The sequence below is a fragment of the Scyliorhinus canicula genome, chromosome 6 (genome assembly GCF_902713615.1).
Source record: "Scyliorhinus canicula chromosome 6, sScyCan1.1, whole genome shotgun sequence".
In the NCBI taxonomy this organism is placed as follows: Eukaryota; Metazoa; Chordata; class Chondrichthyes; order Carcharhiniformes; family Scyliorhinidae; genus Scyliorhinus; species Scyliorhinus canicula.
This window is the reverse complement of record NC_052151.1, coordinates 105,633,427-105,659,282: the sequence shown is the minus strand read 5'-3', so window position 1 is coordinate 105,659,282 and position 25,856 is coordinate 105,633,427. Positions and strand designations below refer to the sequence as shown.

The following is a 25,856-nucleotide window of genomic DNA, read 5'->3' as shown; positions in this document are numbered from 1 at the left end:
ATCAGGCAGGGAGACCAGTAGCTTTCTTCTCCCGAACCCTCTCCGCTTCGGAACTTCGACACTCCTCAGTCGAAAAAGAAGCTCAAGCCATTGTGGAAGCCGTACGGCACTGGACGCACTACCTCGCAGGTAGGTGGTTCACCCTAATCACCGACCAGAGATCGGTTGCCTTCATGTTCGACAACTTGCAAAGGGGCAAAATAAAAAGCGATAAAATCTTGAGGTGGAGGATCGAACTCTCCACCTATGATTATGACATCATATATCAGCCAGGGAAGCTCAACGAGCCCCCAGAAGCCCTGTCCCGCGGCACATGCGCCAGCACGCAAGACGACCGATTAAAGGCTATCCACAACGACCTCTGCCATCCGGGGGTCACCCGGCTCGCCCACTACATCAAAGCCCGAAATCTGCCTTTCTCCACCGAGGAGGTAAAAGCCATCACCAGGGACTGCCCGATCGGCGCGGAGTGCAAACCGCACTTCTATAGACCAGACAAGGCCCACCTGGTAAACGCTTCCCAGCCCTTTGAACGCCTGAGCATCGATTTCTAAGGGCCATTCACCTCGACCAATCGAAATGTGTACTTCCTCAACGTCATAGACGAATTCTCCCACTTCCCCTTTGCTATCCCATGCCCCGATATGACCTCCCACACAGTCATCAGAGCCCTGCACAGTGTCTTCACCCTGTTCGGCTTCCCCAGCTTCGTACACAGTGACAGGGGTTCGTCCTTCATGAGCGACGAGCTGCGTCAGTACCTGCTCGACAAGGGCATCGCCTCGAGCAGGACTACCAGCTATAACCTCAGGGGGAACGGGCAGGTGGAGAGGGAGAACGCGATGGTCTGGAAGACCGTCCTACTGACCCTATGATCCAGGAATCCCCCGACCTCCCACTGGCAGGAAGTCCTCCCCGACGCGCTCTATGCAATTAAGTCCCTCCTGTGCACTGCCCACTAACCAGACCCCTCATGAGCGACAATTTGTTTTCCCTAGGGTCACTACCACGAGGGCTTCGTTCCAATCCTGGTTGAGGACACCGGCCTCTGGAAGCACATCCGGACACATAAAACGGACCCACAGGGGGAGATGAGGAGCTTGTACAGGGCTCCACCCTCGGCTCTGCCCGTGGCCCCTCCCGCAATCAGAAATATAAAGTGCAGCCTTGTGAGTCTGCCTCAGTTCTTCTGGTCGCAGGCAGGCTCAGTTGTAAGTCTATTAAAGCCTCAGTTTACTTCCTATCGTGTCTCGAGTGAATTGATGGTCACATCAGGGATGTTTCCATCTGAACACATGGATCTTGAAATTTATAGGGAAGAGGGGAAGGAGGCCATAGAAGCCAGGAAATTCGGAACTCTGGGATCCCAGAGGCCCCAACAAATTTAATGGCAGACCCTCATATGAGTTTTTTTCTCCACTTCCTGCTGCCTGTCAGATGGAAAGGTTGGTCAGCTGTTGGGTTGGAGGTTCTGCACTGAATGGCTGCAACCATGGAGCAAAGAGGAAAGGAATGAGACACACGTCAGTGGATGGAAGTTAGGAGAGGGGGATTTAAGAAGTTGTAGGTTAGATCTGAAGGTGTGGGGAGAGGGGGGAGGCAGTGGAGAGTTAAAGAGATTATAGGTCCGACGAGAAGATCGTAGGAGGGGTGGGTGACTTTGGATTGGGGGTGGGAGGTTGCTCAATAGCCTCACTAGTGTACCTAAATAACTGACTCACTTCTGGAGGCCAGGTTATTTATCCACCCCTAACCTAACACCAATAAAAAAGGAGATTGGTGCATTCAAGGCAGGTTGGGATTTAGATTCAGAGTTTTGAAATTTTAATCTCCTCCCTCATGATGTTTCATTTCATATTTTTGTGAAACATTGAACAGGAGGAAACTTGCTTTGCTGTATTGTGATATTTACAGAATTGTTTTTAAAACAATCTCTAAAGAGATCTAGGAATACAGGTTCATAGCTCCTTGAAGGTGGGGTCACAGGTGGACAGGGTGGTGAAGAAGGCATTCAGCATGCTCTGTTTAATAAAAAAAAAAAAAAAAGGGGCCTCATGGTAGCATGGTGGTTAGCATCAATGCTTCACAGCTCCAGGGTCCCAGGTTCGATTCCCGGCTGGGTCACTGTCTGTGTGGAGTCTGCACGTCCTCCCCGTGTGTGCGTGGGTTTCCTCCGGGTGCTCCGGTTTCCTCCCACAGTCCAAAGATGTGCGGGTTAGGTGGATTGGCCAGGCTAAATTGCCCGTAGTGTAAGGTTAATGGGGGGATTGTTGGGATACGGGTTACGAGGGTTTAAGTAGGGTGATCATTTGCTCGGCACAACATCGAGGGCCGAAGGGCCTGTTCTGTGCTGTACTGTTCTATGTTCTATGTTCTCTATGTTCTAACTGTTGTATAATATATAGCTGAAAAAAAGTGATCCAACATTGCCGCAAATTAGTGGCAATGTCCTCCGTCATTTTGATCAGTTACAATATATGTGTTTCCTCTGACTGACTGTAAACAATATTTTTAGAGTTGTACTGGAAAACATGTTACTTTTTATTCAAATTTTCAACATTTTAACAACAATCTACAACCCTCCCGTCCCCTCCCCCAAATTACACCTGGATACCGACCAGGTCCCCAAAATGTAAACAAACAAACGCCATCTCTGGTGGGACCCCACATTCGCCCCTCTTGGTGCAAAGTTCACCTTCTCCTAACACAGGAACTCCATTCGATTCCCGAGCCACGCCGAGGAACAGGGGGAGAAGCTGACTTCCACTCCCAACAGAATGCACCTGCGGGCAAACAATGAGGCGAAGGCCATAATGCCTGTCCCCACTCCCGTCTACAAGTTTAGCAGGTCTGACACCCCGAATGTGGCCTCCAGAGGACTCGGTTTCAAGTCCGTATGCAGAACATCAGTCACGGTGCTGAAAAATGAGCCCCAAAATTTCGCCAACTTCGGGCAGGACCAGAACAACACAGGCATGATTGGCAGTGCCGCTCCCAGACCATTCGCAACTATCCTTCACCCCCTTAAACTTCCGAGTCATCCTTGCCTTTGTTAAGTGCATCCGATGTACTATTTTTAACTGAATCAACCCCAGCCTCGCACAAGAGTTGAGGCATTGATCCTTTGCAGCGCTTTGCACCATAATCTTTCTTCCAGCGACTTCTCCAATTCTTCCTCCCACTTGGCCTTAAACCCTTCCATGGACTCCTTGTCCTCAACCATGATCCTACTGTAGATCTCTAAAACGACCCCACTCTCCAGCCCCCTGACCAACAGCACCTCCTCCAACAATGAGGAGGATGGCGCCACAGAAAGTTTGGGAAGACCTTTCTTGCCAAATTCCACACCTGCATATACCTGAAGCCCTCCTCACACTGTAGCCCATACTTCACCCCCAACTCCTCCAAACTTGTGAACCGCCTTTCCAGAAACAGATCCTTCATCTCTTTTATCTTTTCTCCTCCCATCCCCGGAACCTTGCATCCATCCTCCCTGGCTCGAAACAATGATTCCCTCTTATCGGCATCACCCTCGAGCCTGCCCTCCACTTGAAGTGCTGCTGGAATTGCCTCAAAATCTTCAGTGTGGCTACAACTACAGGATTACCGGAATATTTCCTCGGGGTGAATGGCAGCGGCGCCGTTGCCATAAATCTGTTTATACTCATCATTTTTAAGCCACGGGGAACTACCACGAGCAGAAAGGAATACCTACTAGAAGTACACATCAAATGCAAGACTTGATGAATTACTAGGAAATTCTAGAAGACTCAGAAGCATCCCAGAAATTGAGTCTGTAACAATCCTATTGACCTTTGATGAAAGGCAGAAGTATTATTTCAGCATTCTCAAACTTATTTGCTTTCATATTGGAAAATTAGGGAAACCACATGAGATGCATCCTAATTTGATCAGCAACACCACTTTCCCATTCTTTTTCATCAAAACTGACACACTTCAAAAGAACTCATGCAAACTGCTGGCAAAAAAGAAATGGGTATTTATTATTATTCAATAATTAAGTGTGAAAATTTTTTATGGAAATATCGAAAAAGGACATACTAAGTAATTCATTTTTGCTTTGTTTCACAAAACATGTCTTTTGTGGCCAAACCGATATCATCTTTAAAATAAACTAGATTAAGCTGATCTATGCTTCTATTTCAAATAGAACAGTATAAATCCAGAAGTTTTGATTTACACATTTTTGATGAACATTGCCACAAAATGCAATAATTAAGAATAACCTTATGTTTCCCATTAATTAAAAAAAGTTCCTGAAGAAATGCACAAAATGCTTAATTCTACAATGAATTACTTTGATGTGCAGTCACTGCTATTAGGCTACCCTCACGATACATGACAATAGAAAGTAGTGGCTTTGAATATTTTTTTCTATTCATCACACAAATTGAATGGGTTTTGAGTGAGTTAAGTCCTCACTGTTTGGAAAATAAATGTCACCTAATCAATTGGATGATTATTTTGGAATGTTTATCCTTCTGTTTGAAGAGACTAGATGACATTCCTTTTCCTCGTATATCTTTTTACATAAAATATTTAAGCAATATTTAAACTTTCAAACTTACTTCATGCCTAAATGCTTTGGCTTGTTCTTCGCAACCTGGCAAACTCAGTATAAATTCAGATACCTACGGATAATACCAGAGACACATAAATTTCACAATAAAAAGCAATCAGATATTACTGAAATTTAACAATAAAGGCACAAACATTCAAATACCTACTCAAGGGTATTTAATATTTAGCATTCCGACTATTATTAGCTACACATCTCTATTGAGGAAAGGGGTATGCAGCTTCATAACTGTAGGGTTTTGCCAGAAAACCATGAACAAAGAGCTTTAACAAAGAGTCTTCCAGACTCAAAATGTTAGCTCCCTTCTCTCTCCACAGATGCTGGCAGACCTACTGAGGTTGTCCAGTATTTTCTGTTTTTGTTTGTGAACAGAGAAGTAAATTTTGGTACTGATTGGAGGTACACACTAAATGCAAGAGATTAGAGGAAGAAATGTCAGAAAAGTCCAATAAATTGAGTTTGTGACAAACCTGCTGAACTCTGGGAAAGCATCCATATTCAAAATTAATGAGCACTGAGGGCAAATGTATTCCAGGTGTTAGCAGCTAATTCTAACTCATGGCTAGAGTTAGGTACCTCGTAACTTAAAAGAATGAAGGGAGGTTCATGTTAAGAAACCCCTAGTGTAGACCCGAGGATAAAGAAAAGTAATTATTTAAATAATACCAAAATACATACGACAAAAGTCAAAACATTAATGCACTTTTCATGACTGGATCTGAGTGACCTAATCTTTATCTTGCAATAATGTTTTAAAGCTTTGCACAATAAAAAGGAATGTAATCGGGATATCCAGTTTTTCCCAAATTATTTAAAAATTATACCGGCTTGACATGTCCTCTCAGGGCGAATTTAACCTTCTCAAGCTTAATAAAGCCCGCCATGTCATTGATCCAGGTCTCCACGCTTGGGGGCCTCGCGTCCTTCCACTGTAGCAAAATCCTTCGCCGGGCTACTCGGGACGCAAAGGCCAGCACACCGGCCTCTTTCGCCTCCTGCACTCCCGGCTCTACCCCAACCCCAAAGATCGCGAGTCCCCATCCTGGCTTGACCCTGGATCCCACCACCCTTGACACCGTCCTCGCCACCCCCTTCCAGAACTCCTCCAATGCCGGGCATGCCCAGAACATATGGGCATGGTTCGCTGGACTCCCCGAGCACCTGGCACACCTATCTTCACCCCCAAAGAACCTATTCATCCTCGTCCCAGTCATGTGGGCCCTATGCAGCACCTTGAATTGGATGAGGCTAAGCCGCGCACACGAGGAGGAAGAATTTACCCTCTCCAGGGCATCAGCCCATGTCCCGTCTTCGATCTGTTCCCCCAGTTCCCCCTCCCACTTCGTTTTCAGCTCCTCTACTGACGCCTCTTCCTTCTCCTGCATAAGCTTGTAGATATCGGATATCTTCCCCTCCCCGACCCAGACCCCCGAGAGCACCCTGTCACTCACCCCCTTCGCGGGGAGCGCAGGGAATCCCTCCACCTGCCGTCTAGCAAATGCCTTTACCTGCAGATATCTAAACATGTTTCCCGGCGGGAGCCCAAATTTCTCTTCCAACTCCCCCAGGCTCGCAAACCTTCCGTCGATAAACAGGTCCTTCAGCTGTCTAATGCCCGCTCTATACCATCCCCGAAATCCCCCATCCATGTTCCCCGGGACGAACCTATGGTTCCCCCTTAACGGAGCCTCCATCGAGCCCCCCACTTCTCCCCTATGTCGCCTCCACTGCCCCCAAATCTTGAGGGTAGCCGCCACCACCGGACTCGTGGTATACCTCGTGGGAGGGAGCGGCCACGGCGCCGTTACCAGGGCCCCCAGGCTTGTATCCCCACAGGACGCTCTCTCCATCCGTTTCCATGCTGCCCCCTCCCCCTCCATCACCCACTTACGCACCATCGACACGTTGGCCGCCCAGTAATACCCCGAGAGGTTGGGCAACGCCAGCCCCCCCCCATCCCTACTCCGCTCCAAGAAGACCCTCTTCACCCTTGGGGTGCCATGCGCCCAAACAAATCCCATGATGCTGCTGGTCACTCTTTTAAAAAAGGCCCTAGGGATAAAGATGGGCAAGCACTGGAAGAGGAACAAGAACCTCGGGAGAACCGTCATTTTGACGGATTGCACTCTGCCCGCCAGCGATAGCGGCACCATGTCCCACCTTTTAAATTCCTCCTCCATCTGTTCCACTAGTCTGGTGAAGTTAAGCTTATGAAGAGCCCCCCAACTCCTGGCCACCTGCACCCCCAGGTACCTGAAACTCTTCACTGCCCTCCTGAAGGGGAGCCTCCCAATTCCCTCCTCCTGATCTCCCGGGTGCACTACAAATACCTCGCTCTTTCCTAAGTTCAGCTTATAGCCCGAGAAGCCCCCAAATTCCGCTAACAGTTCCATCACCCCCGGCATTCCCCCCTCTGGGTCCGCCACATATAACAGCAGGTCGTCTGCATACAGCGATACCCGGTGCTCCTCCCCCCCCCGCACCAGACCCCTCCACTTCCCTGACTCCCTCAACGCCATGGCCAGCGGTTCAATCGCCAGTGCAAAGAGCAGGGGGGACAGGGGACACCCCTGCCTGGTCCCACGATAAAGCCTAAAATACTCCGATCTCCTTCCATTTGTGACTACACTCGCCATCGGCGCCGCGTAAAGCAGCCTCACCCATTTGATGAATCCCTCCCCAAATCCAAACCTCTCCAGCACCTCCCATAGGTACCCCCATTCAACTCTATCAAACGCCTTCTCTGCATCCAGCGCCACCACTATCTCCGCCTCCCCCTCCACTGCCGGCATCATGATAACATTGAGCAGTCTCCGCACATTCGTGTTGAGCTGCCGCCCCTTGACAAACCCTGTCTGATCTTCATGAATTACCTCTGGCACACAATCCTCTATCCTGGTAGCCAGGATCTTCGCCAGCAACTTAGCGTCTACGTTAAGGAGTGAAATAGGCCTATATGATCCGCACTGCAAGGGGTCCTTATCCCGTTTTAGGATCAAAGAGATCAGTGCCCGCGACATCGTCGGGGGCAAAGCCCCCCCCTCCCACGCCTCATTGAAAGTTCGCACCAGCAGGGGACCCACCAGGTCCGCATATTTTTTGTAAAATTCTGCCGGGAACCCGTCCGGCCCCGGGGCCTTACCTGACTGCATTTGCCCGATCCCCCTGACTAGCTCCTCCAACTCTATCGGCGCCCCCAGCCCCTCAACCAGCCTCTCTTGAACCCTTGGGAAACATAGCCTGTTCATGAAGCTCTCCATCCCCTCTCTCCCCCTCGGAGGTTCCGACCGGTACAATCCCTCGTAAAAGTCCCTAAAGACCCCGTTTACTTCTGTCCCCTTCTGCACTACATTTCCACCCCCATCCTTCACTCCCCCAATTTCCCTAGCCGCATCTCGCCTACGGAGCTGATGCGCCAACATCCTGCTCGCCTTCTCTCCATACTCATATACCGCACCCTGCGCCCTCCTCCACTGTGTCTCCGCCTTTCTGGTGGTCAGCAAGTCAAAATTGGCCTGCAACCTGCGCCGTTCTCCCAGCAACCCTTCCTCCGGTGCCTCCGCATATCTCCTGTCCACCTCCAGAAGCTCTCCCACCAGTCTCTCCCTCTCCTTCCTCTCCTTCCTTTCCCTGTGGGCCCGGATGGAGATCAGCTCCCCCCGGATCACTGCTTTCAGAGCCTCCCAGACCATCCCCACCTGGACCTCCCCCGTATCATTGGTAACCAGATACCCCTCAATGCTTCTCCGAACCCTCTTACACACCTCCTCCTCCGCCAGCATCCCCACATCCAGGCGCCAGAGCGGGCGCTGGTCCCGCGCCTCCCCCATCTCCAGATCAATCCAGTGCGGGGCATGGTCCGAAATCGCTATGGCCGAATACTCGGCATCCTGCACCCTCGGGATCAACCCCCTGCTCAGGACAAAAAAGTCTATCCGGGAATAAACCCTATGGACGTGAGAGAAAAAGGAATACTCCCGCGCTCTCGGTCTCCCAAACCTCCAGGGATCCACCCCTCCCATCTGGTCCATGTATCCCCTCAGCACTTTGGCCGCCGCCAGTCTCCTACCCGTCCTTGAACTGGACCGGTCCAGTGTGGGATCCAGCACTGTGTTAAAATCTCCCCCCATGATCAGGCCCCCTGCCTCCAGGTCCGGGACGTGGCCCAACAAGCGCCTCATGAAGCCAGCATCATCCCAATTCGGGGCATATACGTTCACCAGCACCACCTTCTCTCCCTGCAGCCTACCCCTCACCATGATATATCTGCCCTCCTTGTCCGACACCACCTCAGCCGCCTCAAACGCCACCCTCTTCCCCACTAGAATCGCCACCCCCCGGTTCTTTGCGTCCAATCCTGAATGATAAACCTGCCCCACCCACCCCTTCCTCAGACGGACCTGGTCCGCCACCTTCAGGTGGGTCTCCTGGAGCATAGCCACGTCCGCCTTCAACCCCCTTAGATGGGAGACCACCCTGGTTCTCTTAACCGGCCCGTTCAGCCCCCTCACGTTCCAGGTAATCAGCCGGATCAGAGGGCAACCCGCCCCCCTCCCCTGCCGACTAGCCATAGCTTGGCAGATGTTCGCCCCAGGCCAGCATACCCCGCTCGACCCGTTCCCCATGGCGATAGCGCCTCTCCTCTTCCCCCCCGGCCCTCATCGGCTCCTTCCTAGTCGTTCCAGCAGCAACCCGGTATCCCCCCCCACCCCCCTCCCCCCCCCCAGGCTAGGACCCCTCCTAGCCGCGACGCACCCTCCATGGTACTTCCGTGAGTCAGCTGACTTCTGCTGACCCCGGCAGCTCCCGCCAAAACCTATCCCCTCCCGGCTTGGGGTCATCCCCCTCTTGCCACACCTCCTTGGCATTATTGCAGCGCGGGAAAAAAGACCCGTAGAGGCCCTTCCCCCATCGCAAGCTCCACCCCCCTGCCCCGCAGCGCGGGAAACCAGAGGAAAGCCCGCGCTTTCACAATGCCACACCCCATCCTTCTGACGCAGTTCCCCAAAATCCAGTTTCCCCTCAATCCCCAGCCCCGTACAGAAGAGAACATATAGAACACAAACCCCCAACACTCCCCACCTACCCCACAACCATACCCAACAGACAAACCCACCCGTAAACAGAGCAAAAAGAAAACCAGCATACATAACACACATTTCGAAGTTGAAAAAGTTGAAACAGTTGGAACAAAACAGCCACAGCGGAAACAACGCCGGCCAAAGTATGTTCCCAGGCCCTAGTTCAAGTCCAGCTTCTCCGCCTGTACAAAGGCCCACGCCTCCTCCGGGAACTCGAAGTAATGGTGCCGGTCCTTGTATGTCACCCACAGGCGCGCAGGCTGCAGCATTCCAAACCTGACCTGCTTAGCATGAAGCACCGCCTTCGTCCGGTTGAACCTGGCCCGCCGCTTAGCCACTTCCGCACTCCAGTCCTGGTAGATCCTCACTACCGAATTCTCCCATTTACTGCTCCTCTCTTTCTTGGCCCAGCGCAGCACACACTCCCGGTCACTGAATCGGTGGAACCGCACCAGCACCGCCCTCGGGGGCTCACCTGCCTTGGGCCTCCTGGCCATCACTCTGTGCGCTCCCTCGAGCTCCAGGGGCAAATGGAAGGACCCTGCTCCCATCAACGAGCTCAACAACGTGGTCACATACGCCGGGAGATCCGACCCCTCCAGCCCCTCCGCCAGGCCCAGGATCCTCAGATTCTTTCGCCTCGTGCGAACGTCCAGCTCCTCCAAGCGGTCCTGCCACTTTTTATGAAGTGCCTCGTGCAACTCCACTTTCCCAACGAGGACCACGGCCTCCTCCTCTCTTTCAACGGCCTGCCGCTGCAACTCCCGAATAGACTCCTCCTGTGCCGCCTGGGTCCCAAGCAGCTTGGTCGCAGTTGCATTCATGGAGTCCAGCAGCTCAGCCTTCAGCTCAGCAAAACAACGTAGGAGCGAGGCCTGTTGCTCCTGCGCCCACTTCCACCAGTCCTCGGGTGTTGCGCCGGCCGCCATTTTGTTTTTCTTCCCGCGTTTTTTTTGGGGCGTTTCTGCAGCCTTTTTCACCATATAGTGTGGGGCAAGTTCTTCCAGGCACCTTCCCCCACCGGGATATGTAGCAACAGCACTGTTTGGGGCCCTCAAAACGGCCCAAAAGCCCTTAAATAGCGGGAGCGCCGGCCGCCATTTTGTTTTTTTTCACCCGTTTTTTGGGGGGCGTTACTGCAGCCTTTTTCACCAGATAATGTGGGGCAAGTTCTTCCAGGCACCTTCCCCCACTAGGATGTGTAGAAACAGCGCCGTTTGGGGCCCTCAAAACGGCCCAAAAGTCCCTAAATAGCAGGAGTGCCGGCCGCCATTTTGTTTTTCTTCCCCCGTTTTTTTGGGGGAGTTACTGCAGCCTTTTTCTTCTTCCCACTCCAGGTGAGCACCATATAGTGTGGGGCAAGTTCTTCCAGGCACCTTCCCCCACCGGGATGCGTAGAAACAGCTCCGTTTGGGGCCCTCGAAACGGCCCAAAAGTCCCTAAATAGCAGGAGCTGCCGAATGTGTGGCTTAGCTCCGCATAGCCGCAACTGGAAGTCAGTACTCTCTAATAAGAATGCAGCAAGAGCATCTGGACATCTGGGACCTGAGTGAATGGGAGAAACAACTGTGTATCTACTTAACTGATCACATTGAAGGATTGTGTAATGATCTGTAAAGACCAAAAGGTTAGTGTGGGTGAATTCAATATCAAATCAGGTGCAGAGAAATCAATACGGAGAAGGAAAGACAGATTGGATTAACAGAGAGAAAAGGAAGGACAGGAAGGAAAATTTAAAGCAAAATGGCTGGGATTTTCCAGCCCCACCCCCACTAACATTGTCTGGTCCGTTGACTTTTGGTTGCGCTCAGAATTTTCCATTCTTGCACAGGATGAGTCCCGCTCAAAAATCCAAAGTGAGAAACTACATTACAAAAATCTTCCACTGTAATCAAAAGTTATGAGAATGCCTCGAGGTGAATGATACGGGGGAGGTTCAGGTGGGGGTGGTCTGGGAAGCCCTGAAGGCAGTGATTCGTGGGGAGCTGATATCCATCGGGGCACACAGGGAGAGGAGCAAGAGGAGTGAGAGGGATAGACTGGTGGGAAAGATGCTGGAGGTAGACAGGAGGTACGCAGAGGCACCAGAGGAGGGACTGTTGGGGGAGAGGCGCAGCCTGCAGGCTAAATTTGATTTGCTGACCACTAGAAAGGCAGAGGCACAGTGGAGGAAGGCACAAGGGGCAGTGTACGAACATGGTGAAAAGGCGAGTAGGATGCTGGCTCATCAGCTCCGCAAGCGGGATGCGGCTAAGGAAATTGCTGGAGTGAGAGACAAGAGTGGGAAAGTGGTGCGGAAAGGGGTAGAGGTGAATGAGGTCTTCAAGGACTTTTACGGGGAACTGTACCGGTCGGAGCCAATGGGGGAGAGGAGGGGAATGGAGAGGTTCCTCGATGGGCTTTCTTTCCCGAAGGTGCAGGAGGAGCAGGTGGATGGATTGGGTGCGCCGATTGAGCTGGAGGAGCTGGTTAAGGGGATCGGGCAGATGCAGTCAGGGAAGGCACCGGGGCCGGATGGGTTCCCGGTGGAATTTTATAAAAAATTTGTGGACCTAGGTGGTGGCGGCGACCCTAAGAATCTGGGGACAGTGGAGACTGCATAGGGGGGGGGGGGGGGGGGGGGGAAACAGGGGGCTCGATGGAGGCTCCATTGGGTGGCAATCATCGGATCATCCCGGGGAACAAGGATGGGGGATTTAGGGGGTGACAAAGGGTGGGCATCAGTAACTTGAGGGACCTGTTTATTGGTGGGAGGTTTGCGGACCTGGGGGAACTGGAAGATAAATTTGGGCTTCCCCAAGGGAACATGTTCAGATACTTGCAGGTAAAGGCGTTTGCTAGGCGACAGGTAAAGGGATTCCCTTTGCTGCCCTCGCGGGGGACGATGGGCAGAGTGCTTTCGGGTGTATGGGTCGGAGAGGGGAAGGTGTCTGACATCTATAAGGTAATGCAGGAGGTGGAGGAGTCATCAGTGGAGGAGCTGAAGGCTAAATGGGAGGGGGAACGTGGGGAGCAGATAGAGGACGGGACTTGGGCGGATGCCTTGGAGAGAGTCAACTCTTCCTCCTCTTGTGCGAGGCTTAGTCTCATCCAATTTAAGGTGCTGCACCGGGCCCACATGTCCGGGACTAGGATGAGTAGGTTCTTTGAGGGTGAGGACATGTGCACCAGATGTTCGGGGAGTCCAGTGAATCATGCCCATATGTTCTGGGCATGCCCAGCACTGGAAGAATTCTGGAAGGGGGTGGCGGGGACGGTGTCGAGGGCGGTTGGATTCAGGGTCAAACCAGGGTGGGGACTCGCGATTTTCGGAGTTGCGGTGGAGCCGGGAGTGCAGGAGGCGAAGAGGCCGGTGTCCTGGCCTTTGCGTCCCTAGTAGTCCGGCGGAGGATCTTGCTGCAGTGGAAGGATGCGAGGCCCCCAAGTGTGGAGACCTGGGTCAATGACATGGCGGGATTTATAAAGTTGGAAAGAGTCAAATTTGCCCTGAGAGGATCAGCACAAGGGTTCAGCAAGGATCAGCACAACGGTGGCAGCTTTTTCTGGACTTCCTGGCTCAAAGATAGGTATCTTGGTCAATAGCAAGGGGGGGGGGGGGTGTTCCTTATTATAGTTTCTATTTTTTTTCGCTACGGTTATGTAACTTAACATTGTGTTAATTTAAGATGTTGTTAATATGAAAATGAAATGAAAATCGTTTATTGTCACGAGTAGGCTTCAATGAAGTTACTGTGAAAAGCCCCTAGTCGCCACATTCCGGCGCCTGTCCGGGGAGGCTGGTACGGGAATCGAACCGTGCTGCTGGCCTGCTTGGTCTGCTTTAAAAGCCAGCGATTTAGCTGAGTGAGTTGTTCATTGAGGAGGGGCGAAGGTTCATGATTGTTGTCATTATTGTTATTGTTGGTATTTTAGTATGGTTTGATGTTGTTGTATAAATTCAAAATGTTTCAATAAAAATTATTTAAAAAAAAAAAGTTATTAGAATGAATGAGACTTGACAGGTCTCAGGCCATCAAGGCAAATGGGGAAAGGGCAGGAAAGCAGAGTATCAGACATGATTGTGTTAAGTGGGGGAGCAGGCTTAAGGGGACATATGCCCGACTCCTATTACTTGTTCTCGAGTACATTTGTGCAACAGTTTATTTTCAACGTCAGAGAAGTTGATTAGCAGTAATGAAACCATTATATCATTAAAAAAGTCCTCGACTTGAAATGACGACTTAAATTTCTATGGTGGATTTTTTCGATGTGAATATCTTGAGTACACTTATGATACAATTAACATAATTTTTAACTAGAAGTGTAGAGAAAGAAATGTTAGTTATGATTAATTTCATGATTTGACTTACTCCTTGATAATTTGGCAAGAAAAGTTTAACTCATTCATTTACTAGCTTATATTGTTTCATATAAAAAGTTGATAATTTTATTATCATTTTGACTAGATGATGCAAGCAAGTCAAATTCTGATACCAAGCCTCGATTTTAATGTGTTGGGTGTGTGGATGCAGAAATTGGTGGAAATCTGTCCACCCTGCCTCTCCCCACTCTGATCTTAACTCATGTTAATGTGCCCCCACTCCTGCCTAAAGACATCAGGGATGACAAGAGTTGATGGTGAGGAATGGGATATTGTAAGGCTGCAGGTCACAACTAGGCACCTAAAGAAATGTCCCTGGAAAGTTGAGAGACAGATAATCTAGAATGACCACGGAGGTGAGTCGGGAAGACACAAAGTCTAATGTGGTCCAGTTAGGTGCACTCCTGCTCTTCTTGGTCCACAATAAACTTTAAAAAGATTGATTCTTACTTTGTTTTTTTCCTGGCCAAGATCCTTCCTGCCAACATCTTTTACAGAGAAGGCTGTGAGATGATTCAGACATGTGATTTTACCACAATGACATCAGACTGGCTTTGCCTCAAATTAGGCCCCCTGCTTCTCTCAGCTGTGTAGCTGTCCCAAATCCAGAAAATTGTCATATAAAACACAAGTGTCATGAGTGGCTCAAGCATTTCCCAAACCCAACTTTAATATCCCACCAGGTAGTCTGGGGGGTACTTGGGGCTCGAGTATGTTCCTAAATATTTTGCAATATTTGAGCAGTATTTATTCTTACGTTGGTACAATGGAAGAAGGTAACTGGTCAGTAACTAGAAGGTCATTCTCTTCTCCTTATGACAAAATATACAGTTTGCAAAGTTAAGGGCTGGGATTCTCCGAGCCCGCGCTGGGTCGGAGAATCAGTGACGCCGGAAATTCCTGCCAAACCTCCGGGCACGATTCATTGGCCACCAGAGAATCGGCGGCAGTCGTGTGCGCGCGTGGTCGACACGGCGGCGTTCGGCACCGCGGCGATTCTCTGCGGTTGACCGGCCAAGCGCCCGCGATTTCCGCCAGCGTGAAACCTGGTACCACCCAGCGGGAGCTCGGACCCGCGGCCGAGGTGGCCGTCCTCGTGGGAGCAGGGGGATCAGACTCCAGGGTTAGCCCAGGCCCGCGATCGGGGGCTAACGATCAGCGGGCGCACGCACGCAATCTTGAGGGGGCCTACCTCCTTCCGCGCAGGCCCGCTATGTCGCTACGCCATGTTGCACGGAGCCGGCACAGAAACGGCCACCACACGCATGCACTGGCGCGGAAACGGCCACCACATGCATTCACGGACCCACACCGGCGTTGCAGGGCCGCGTATAAGTGCCGGAGCAGCACAACAGCGCCGTGCTGGCCCCCTGTGGCCCACTGGAGGGCTGGGCCAAGAGGCCGTTGATGCCGGCGTGAAACACTCCGGTGTTTATGCCGGCATCAACACTTGGCCGGGATTTTGGAGAATCCCGACCAAGGTTTGGCAGGCAGCTTAGATGAGTGAAATGTGCTTCCTGTGATATGTGGGAAATCATGGATACACCAGGTGTCCTAGACAAACACAACTGCACTCTAAATCTCACTCTGGAGATGTTAGTCCTGGTCCTGCAAAAGTTTGAGCTTTTGAGTGGGAAATCATGGATGCACCATGTGTCCCAGATAAACACATATGCAGTCTCAAATCTCCCTCTGGGGATGTTAGTTCTGGCCCTGCTAAGGTGCAACCCGTCCCATCTTGTACAGGCCCGACCTGCCACAGAACCAGTCCTTATGCCTGAAAAATCGGATGCCCTCCCTCCTATGTCATTTTTCTAGCCATATATATATTTTTTAATTTAGAGTGCCCAATTCATTTTTTCCAATTAAGGGGCAATTTAGCATGGCCAATCCACCTAGCCTGTACATCTTTGGGTTGTGGGAGCGAAACCCATGCAAACACGGGGAGAATGTGCAACCTCCACACAGACAGTGACCCAGAACCGGGATCGAACCTGGGACCTCAGCGCCGTGAGGCAACAGGGCTAACCCACTGCGCTGCCCTATTTTTCTAGCCGTACGTTCAATTATTCAAAGCTCCTATTCCTCACACACACACGTGGCACTGGGACTAATCCTGAGATTACAGCATTTGAGGTCCTGCTTTTTCCATTTCTTTCCTAACTCCCTAAAATCAGCTTTCAAGACTTTGTCCCTCTTTCTGCCTATGCCATTGGTACAAATATGGAACATAACCTCTGGCTGTTAACCCTGCCCCCAGAAGAATGTCCCACATCCGCTCTGTAACAACATTGACCATGGCACCAGAGAGGCAACACACCATCCTGGAGTCAAGTCTGCAGTCGCAGAAATGCTCGTCTGTTCCCCGAACTAATGAATCCACTAACAATATTGGCTTTCCGCTCTTTATTCTCCCCTCCTGTGCCCTTGACTCACCCATGGTGCCATGGATTTGGCTCTTGCTACAATCCTCTGAGGAACCATCATCCTCACTTGTATCCAAAGTGGGAAAATGGTGGCAAACTGGTTAGCAATCAAAATCGACTTGGGAATCCTGCATGGTGGCCACCCGTTCCCTCTCTGTCTGCATGCACCTACTCTGCAGTTTGTCAACCTATCTAACAATGGTGCCTACATAGATCTGTGCCTCACAAAGGCACCACAGTGACTCCAGCCACCACCGAGTTCTGAAACCTGGAGCTCAAGCTTTTTCAGCCTGTTTTGAGGGTTTAAAACTAAGTTGGCAGAGGGGTGGGAACCTGAGAAATAGCTCAAAGTGGAGGGAAGCAAAACTTGCAACATGAAGTAGAAAAGTAGCAATGCAGATGAAGCAAAAGCAAGTATCAAATACGATCAGGTGACAAAGTTTAAGGGCATTCTATCTGAATGCACACAACATTCGCAATAATGTAGATGATTTGAAGGCACAAATAGAAGTTAATAGGTAAGCTTTAATTGCCATTCCACAACTGTGCTTACAGTGTAACCAGACTGGGATCTGAATATTCAGAGATATTCATCATTTGGGAAGGATAGGCTGAGGGGATATAGTTCATTCTGAAGCTGGGTCCTAAATCTGGACAAATTTGAAGGTGCAAGTTGGTGATGGTGGTTCGGAAAATACATTAACAGATTTGACGGTAGACAGGCAATGGCTAATATATGAATATATACAATATATGATGAATTATTGTATGGTCAACAACAAATATATATTCCTCTAAGACACAAAAACCCAACAGAGGATAAGAAACGATTAAAGATGGTATTAAATCAAAGGAAGTGGCTTATAAGGTTGCGGGGAAAATTGGTAAGCTTGAGAATTGGGAGCAATTCAGAATCCAGCAAAGGATGACCAAGAAACTGATAAATAAAGGGAACAAAGAATGTGAATGCAAGATGACAAGTAACATGAAAGCAGACTATAACATTTCTTCAGTTATGTGAAAAGGAAAAAATTAGCAAGGAAAAATGCAGGTCCATTGCAGAGGGAGACAGGAGAATTTATAAAGAAGAATATGGCAATGCTGGAGAAACTAAACAATCACGTTGTGTCTGTTTTCACGGAGGTACATACAGAAATATGAGGGAACTAAGAGAAATTGAGGAATTAAAAGAAGTTAGTATTAAAGAGGTATTACTCAAACAAATTATTGATAAATCCCCTGGACCAGATGAGCTGTACTCTAGGTTGCTAGAAAGATAGTGGGTGCATTGGTGGATATCTTTTCAAATTCTAGATTCTGGAAAAGTTCCTTCAGACTGAAAAGTAGCAAATGTAATCCTACTATTTAAGAAGGGAGAGAGAAAGGAAAAGGAGAACTTCATTATGACCTGTTATAAAGAATGTGATCAGTGGCCATTTTGAAAATAATGATATGATTGGGCAGAGTCAACATAGTTTTAGTAAAGGGAACTCATGCTTCACAAACGTGTTGGGAGTTTTTGGAGGATGTTACTTGTAGCATTGATAAAGGAGAACCTTTGGTATATTTGGATTTTCAAAAAGGCCCGTAAGGATGTTAGTAAACAGCATTAGAGCACATGGGATTGGGGTAATTATCTGCTATGGATTGAGAATTGGCTAACAGACATGTGGGGCTAAACATAGCATTTCCAAATTGGTGAGAAGGATGTAAAGAACTTCAAAGGGATTTGGACAGGCTAAGTGAAGGGGCAAGAACATAGCATGTGGAATCTAATGTGAATAAGCATGAAGTTATCCACTTTGATTAAAAAAATAAAGAAATGCAGATTGTTTATTAAATGATGAGAGTTTGGGAAGTGCAGGAGTCTGATGGGACCTGGGTGTTTTTGTTCATTAATCACAAAACGCTAATATGCAGCTACAGAAAGTAATTACAATAATAATCTTTTACTATTGTTACAAGTAGACTTACATTAACACTGCAATGAAGTAACTATGAAAAGCCCCTAGTCGCCACACTACGGCACCTGTTCGGGTACACCGAGGGAGAATTCAGACTGTCCAAATTACCTAATGGCACATATTCTGGGACTTGTGGGAGGAAACCGGAGCATCCAGAGGAAACCCACGCAGACACGGGGAGAATGTGCAGACTCCGCATAGACCCAAGCCAGGAATCGAACCAGGAACCCTGGCGCTGTGAAGCAACAGTTCTAACCACTGTGCTACCGTGCTGCCCTTGGCAAGCAGCATGTTAGCCTTCATCGTAAGGGGATCTGAGTACAGGAGTAAAAATGCCTTGCTGCAATTGTATAGAGCCTTGATGAGACCGCACCTGGAGCATTGTGGACAGATTTGGTATCCTTATCTGAGGAAGGATATATTTGCTACTGAAGGAGTGCGACGGAGGTTCACCTGACTAATCCCTGGAATGCCAGGATGTTTTTAGGAGAGACTGTGGATACTGGGGCTGTATTTTCTGGAGTTTAGTAGAATAAGTAATCTCATTGAAACCCACTAATTCCTTGCAGGGTGTGACAGGGTAGAGTCTAGAGCTAGGTAATACAGTCTCAGAACAAGAACTGAGCTATTTAAGATTGAAATGAGGTGGAATTTCTTCACTCAGAAGGTGGTAAATCTTTGGAATTGTCTACCCCAGAGGGTAGATACTGAAGCTACTGAGCTATCGAGTATGTTCAATACAGAAAATCAATAAGATTTCTGGACACTAATGACATCAAAGGATATGGGGACAGTAGGAAAAATGACGTGAGTAGATGATCAGCCATGATCTGAAAGAATGGCAGAGTAGTCTCGCCGAGTCGAATGACCTATGACTACTCCCTACGTGCAATATTTTCCAGGTGACACTTTGATAAGGAGGGAATAAGGACTCATCTGATGCTCAATTATTATTTCTTACTAAGTATATCAATGTTCCTATCCCAATGCCCTTACAAAAGATATCCGTGATGTTGTTTAAGGAAGACTAACAATTAAATCACAATGGGGTATTATCAATAAACTGTGATGGGAAAAGTGCTGTTTAATTAAGTGTAACATTCACACAAAGTGCACACTGCATGTAAGATTTTAGACAGGTGTGGAATTTTGTTGAAAAAAGATTGATTGCTTTCTTCCATACCTCTTCAATCGTCCATTTTGCTACTTTTCTGGCAGTGATTCCAGCCACCCCAGGCAATAGCTTGCTGTGTTGTTCCCAGCAGAGAGGCAAACTGGGCACTGTTGATGCTGAAGACATAAACACAGACTGATGCAATGCTTGCTGCAGATTGAAATCATCATTTTCTGCAGAGAGAGTAAATAGATTCATATTAAAAATAGTTAAAACATTGGGATGTATGCACATCTCCTCAAATTCTGGTTTTATAAAAGAGATAAGCAATCTTTCATCTCAAAAATCTGATTTGGGTATTATTAAATAAATTTACAATTAGAGACCATTAGTGGTTTTGCTTGTAATTCTATTTTTAAATTTCATTGTCTGTCCAAATTATTCCCCATCACTCTTTAGGGTGCTGGTTTACGTGAGGGCATAGTTCCTTTGATGCCACCTACCTTTGATTTATTGCTCAGTCAGTCCATTCTTCAGGTTTGAGTGTCATTAAGCTATTTAGCTGTGGAAGACATCACAACCTGTCTTGCTTCCATTTAATATACATGCAGGCCACGTCTGACAAACTACTTTTTAAAGAGGTGTTTAAAGAAGTGAACAAGATAATTCTATCTGGACTACCAGAAGGCAATTAACTGTTACTTTCTTGTGAGTGATTTTGTTAGTTTAGGTGAAGCTCATGGAAATAAAGACAAATTATTGATGTGTTTAGGAGATTGGCTGAAAGGCAGGAAACATATGGTCATGTACTCAAATTGGCAGGATAGGAGGATAGTGATGTCCCACAGGGATCTATGTTGAGGCCTCAACTACTCACTGTATTGAAATGAAAATGGAATGAAAATCACTTATTGTCACGAGTAGGCTTCAATGAAGTTACTGTGAAAAGCCCCTAGTCGCCACATTCCGGCGCCTGTCCGGGGAGGCAGGTACGGGAATTGAACCGTGCTGCTGGCCTGCTTGGTGTGCTTTAAAAGCCAGCGATTTAGCCAAGTGAGCTAAACCAGCCCGTGAGCTAAACCAGCCCCATGTGAGCTAAACCAGCCCCTGGTTTAATAGCTCCTGGATAAATAGAATATTTAAACAGTTTACTGTTTAAACAGCCCCTGGATAAATAGAATATTTATCAATGACTTTAATTTGTGGCTCTTTCCCAAAATCACAATTTACCGATGATACAAAGGTAGGTGGCATAGTCAGCAGTGTAGATGGAAGCATACAATTGTAGAGATATTAATAAATGAAGTGAATGGGCAAAAACAATTCCGTATAGTCAAGTGTGAGGTTATCAATTTTGCACCTAAAAATGATAGATCATTGTGCTGTCTAAAATGGTAAAAAGCTAGAAACAGTGAAGTCTAAAGACAGATGGGATCTCTGCATATAGATGAGATCATGTGTAGGTTGTGATGAAGTAAGAAATCGGCATATTTTATATTTTTTGCAGTATTGTTATTGAAATCCGTCTTTTTTCTTCTTTTTAAAATTTAGAGTACCCAAATAATTTTTTCCAATTAAGTGGCAATTTAGCGTGGCCAATCCACCTAACCCTGCACATCCTTTTAACCACTGCGCCACTGTGCTGCCCTTGAAACCTGGGCTAAGATGCATACAGACAGTATAACTGCTAGAGCGGAGGTTAAGATAATACTAATCACTTATTGTCACATGTAGGCTTCAATGAAGTAACTGTGAAAAGCCTCTAGTCGCCACATTCCGGCGCCTGTTCAGGGAGGCCGGTATGGGAATTGAACCCGCGCTGCTGGCATTGTTCTGCATTACACGCCAGCTGTTTAACCCACTGTGTAAGATGGCCCAAAAGTTAGGTAATCATTGATTTGCAGGCCAAGTGTGCTTTTAATAGATCTTTAGAACCATTTACCTGTTTACAGATATCTAGCTAATGGAATATTGCCTAGGTTTGAAGGACCGCTGGGGTGTAGATAATTTATACATAGAAAACCTGCTCCATCATTCATTATGGCTAACCCTGCCTTCCCTCCAGGATGTTGCGACATATAGGAAAAACTAGAACCAGAGGACACCGTGGGCGAAATTCTCCGCAACGGCCGACGCTGGAGTGAAACCCGGAGTGTTTCACTCCGGCGTCGGAGGCCGCTCCTCGCCCCCTATTCCCCCCCACCCCCTGGGGGGGGCTAGGAGCGGCGTTGCGGGAAACTCGACCGCCGGGCCTTGACGCTCGCGTCAAAGCGGCGTGCCGAGAATGTCGCGGCCAGCGGCGCCTAAGTGACGTCAGCCGCGCATGCACAGGTTGGCCGGCTCTAACCTGCGCACGCGCGGTTGCCATCTTCCCCTCCGCTGCCCCGCAAGACGTGCCGGCTTGATCTTGCGGGGCGGCAGAGGGGAAAGAGAGTGCGTCGTTTACAGACACCGGCCCAACGATCGGTGGGCACCGATCGCGGGCCAGTCACCTCCCGAGCACGCCCGTGGTGCTCGATCCCCTCTCCTCCACCCACAGGCCCCACACTTACCTGTCGCACGCTGTTCACGCCAGCAGCGACCAGGTGTGGTTGCCGCCGGTGTGAACCCGTCGTGGTCGTCAGGCCGCTCGGTCCATCCGGGCTGGAGAATCGCCGGTCGCCGGGGAAAACAGCGAGCGCCGATTCTCCGAGCGGCGTGTCGCAAAACACGACACGCCATTTTTTTGGGGGGGGGGGGGGGGGGGTGGGAGAATCATGGGAAGTGCCAGAACGGCCCTCCCGCGATTCTCCCACCCGGCGTGGGGAGTGGAGAATCGCACCCCGTGTCAGACTAAAGGGATAATCCTTTAAAACAGAGATAACGAGGAATTTCTTCAGCCAGAGGGTGGTGAATCTGTGGAACTCTTTGCCGCAGAAGGCTGTGGAGGCCAAATCACCGAGTGTTATTAAGACAGAGATGGATAGGTTTTTGATTAATAAGGGGATCAGGGGTTATGGGGAGAAGCCAGGAGAATGGGAATGAGAAAATATCAGCCATGATTGAATTGCAGAGCAAACTCGATGGGCCGAGTGGCCTAATTCTGCTCTTATGTCTTATGGTCTTATATCCCTGGATGCCTTTAGCTGTAAGAGCTGTATTGAATTCCTTCTTGAAATTAGACAACCTTTTGGCCTCAACTACTTCTTGTGATAGTGAATGCCACAGATTCACCACTCTCTAGGTAAAGAAATTTCTCCTCACCTAAGTCACAAAAGGTTTAACCCTTATCCACAAACCATGACCCATTGCTCCGCGCAACATCAGGAACATTCTTTTTGAATCTACTCTGTCAAATCCTGTTAGAATTTTGTAAGTTTCCATGAGATCCCCTCTCACTCTTCTAAATTCCAATGAATATTATCCTAACCAACTTAGTCTCTCCTCATATGACAGTCCCGCCATCTCAGGAATCAGCCGAGTAAACCTTCGCTGCACTCCCTCCATAACAAGAACAAGCTTCCTCAGATAAGGACACCAAAACTGCACACAATACCCCAGGTGTAGCCTCATCAGTGCCCTATACAATTGCAGTGAAACATCTCTATTCCTATACTTAAATCCTGTCACTATGAAGGCCAACACATAATTTGCCTTCTTTACTGCCTGCAGTACCTTCGTGCTTACTTTCAACGACTGATGCACGAGGACATCAGTGACTCGGTGAGTATCCATCTCTCTCCATTTACACCTCGTTCAAATAATAGTCTGTCTTCCTATTTTTGCTACTGAAACATTAGCAAAAATATCCCCATAATACTGCATATGCTCATTCACTCAGCGTGTCCAAATCCTACTGAAACATCTTAGCATCCCCCTCACAGCTCATTCTCCCACCCAACTTTGTATCATCTGCAAATTTGTAGATGAATCATATAATTCCCTCGTCCAAATCATTAATATATAATGTGAACAGTTGGGGTCCTAGCACAGATCCCTGTGGTATCCCACTAGTCACTGTCTGCCAATCAGTAAAAGACCCATTTATTTCACCTTTTGCTAACCAGCTTTCCATCTCTCTCACGACACTACCCGTTATCCCATACCTTTTAACTTTACATAGTAATCGAGGGCAGCACATGGCACAATGGTTAGCACTGCAGCTTAAGGCACTGAGGACCAGGGTTCGAATCCCGGCCCCTGGGTCATTTTATGTGGAGTTTGCACATTCTCCCAGTGTCTGCGTGATTTCATCCCCACAACCCAAAGATGTGTAGATTAGGTGGATTGGCCACACTAAATTGCCCCTTAACTGGAAAAATAATAATTAGGTACTCTAAATTTTTTTTTTTTTTAAAATGTTTACATAGTAATCTGCCTTCTGAAGATCTAAATAAACCACATCCACCGTTTCTCTCTCGTCACTTTCAGTAGTCACATCTTCAAAGAATTCTAGTATATTTGGCAAGCATGATTTTCCTTTCATAAATCCATGCAGACTTTGTCTGGTTATACCACTGCTTACCAAATGCTGTGCTATGAAATGTTTGATAACGGGCTCCAGCAACTTCACTATTGACATTAGGTTCACTGGTCTACAGTTCCCCGTTTCCCCTCTACCTCCCTTTTTGAATAGGGTTATATTAATAATAATAATAATCTTTATTATTGTTAGCTACCCTCCAATCTGTCGAAACCATTCCAGAGTCCAAATAATTTGGGAAAATGACCACCAATGGATTCACTATTTATAGGGCCACTTCCTTAAGTAGTCCGGGATAAAGATCATCAGGCCTTGGAGATTTGTCTGCCTTCAATCCCATTAATTCCCCCAAATAATTTATTTACTAATACTAATTTCCTTCCACTCCTCACTAAAACATGTGTTTCTCAGAATGTCCAGTACATTATTCAGGTCTTCCTTTGTGAAAAGAGAAGCAAAGTACAAATTTAGTTCCTCAGTCATTTCTTTGTTCCCTATTATGAATCCTCCTATTTTTGACTCTTTACATACCTATAGGAACTTTTCCAGTCAGTTTTTATGTTTCCCACTAGCTTACTTTCAAATTGTATTTTCCCCTTCTTAATCAATCCCTTGGTCTGCCTTTGCTGAATTTTAAATTGTTCCCAATCTTGACGTCTATTGTTTTTTTCTTGCTAATTTGCATGCGTCTTTTTTGAATCTAATAATATCTCTAATTTCCCTTGCGTCAAATAGGAATAAACAACTCCTGGAGATCACCTATTCGTTCCTGGAATGCCTGCCTCAAATGCTTGGCTCTCTACTCTGCAACTGGATCCTCGATTTTCTGACCAGCAGACCACAGTCAGTAAGAATGAACACCAACACCTCCTCCACAACAGTCCTCAATACCGGTGCCCCGCAAGGCTGCATACTTAGCCCCCTACTCTACTCCCTGTACACACACGACTGCTTGGCAAAACTTGGTTCCAACTCCATCTACAAGTTTTCTGACAATACGACCATAGTGGGCCGGATCTCGAATAACGAGGAGTCAGAATACAGGAGGGAGATAGAGAACCTGGTGGAGTGGTGTAACAACAACAATCTCTCCCTCAATGCCAGCAAAACTAAAGACCTGGTCATTGACTTCAGGAAGCAAAGTACTGTGCACACCCCTGTCAGCATCAGCGAGGCCGAGGTGGAGATGGTTAGCAGTTTCAAATTCCTAGGGGCGCACATCACCAAAAATCTGTCCTGGTCCACTCACGTCGACGCTATCACCAAGAAAGCACAACAGCGCCTATACTTCCTCAGGAAGCTAAGGAAATTCGGCATGTCCACATTAACCCGTACCAACTTTTACAGATGCACCATAGAAAGCATCCTATCGGTCTGCATCACAGTCTGGTATGGCAACTGCTCGGCCCAGGACCGCAAGGAACTTCAGAGAGTCGTGAATACCACCCAGTCCATCACACGAACCTGCCTCCCATCCATGGACTCCATCTACACCTCCTGCTGCCTGGGGAAAGCGGGCAGCATAATCAAGGATCCCTCCCACCCGGCTTACTCACTTTTCCAACTTCTTCCATCGGGCAGGAGATACAGAAGTCTGAGAACACACACGAACAGACTCAAAAACAGCTTCTTCCCCACTGTCATCAGACTCCTAAATGACCCTCTTATTGACTGAGCTCATTAACACTACACCCTGTACACTTCATCCAATGCCAATGTTTATGTATGATGTGGAGATGCCGGCGTTGGACTGGGGTGAGCACAGTAAGGAGCCTTACAACACCAGATTAAAGTCCAACAGGTTTGTTTCAAACACAAGCTTTCGGAGCGCAGCTCCCTCACCTGAGGA

The 25,856-nt window shown here is 48.2% G+C and overlaps 1 protein-coding gene across 8 annotated transcripts in view; it reads right to left on the bottom strand.

The window, feature by feature from the left end:
* Positions 1-25,856, bottom strand: part of l3mbtl3 (L3MBTL histone methyl-lysine binding protein 3) — a 189,090-nt gene that overhangs the window by 11,517 nt on the left and 151,717 nt on the right. For all 8 annotated transcript variants that reach the window (XM_038799815.1, XM_038799810.1, XM_038799814.1 and 5 more), the window contains 2 exons: positions 19,615-19,778; positions 4,590-4,652 (listed from right to left, as the gene is read on the bottom strand). In XM_038799815.1, coding sequence (XP_038655743.1) covers positions 4,590-4,652; positions 19,615-19,778 — 227 coding nt within the window. The remainder of the gene's footprint in view (positions 1-4,589; positions 4,653-19,614; positions 19,779-25,856) is intronic.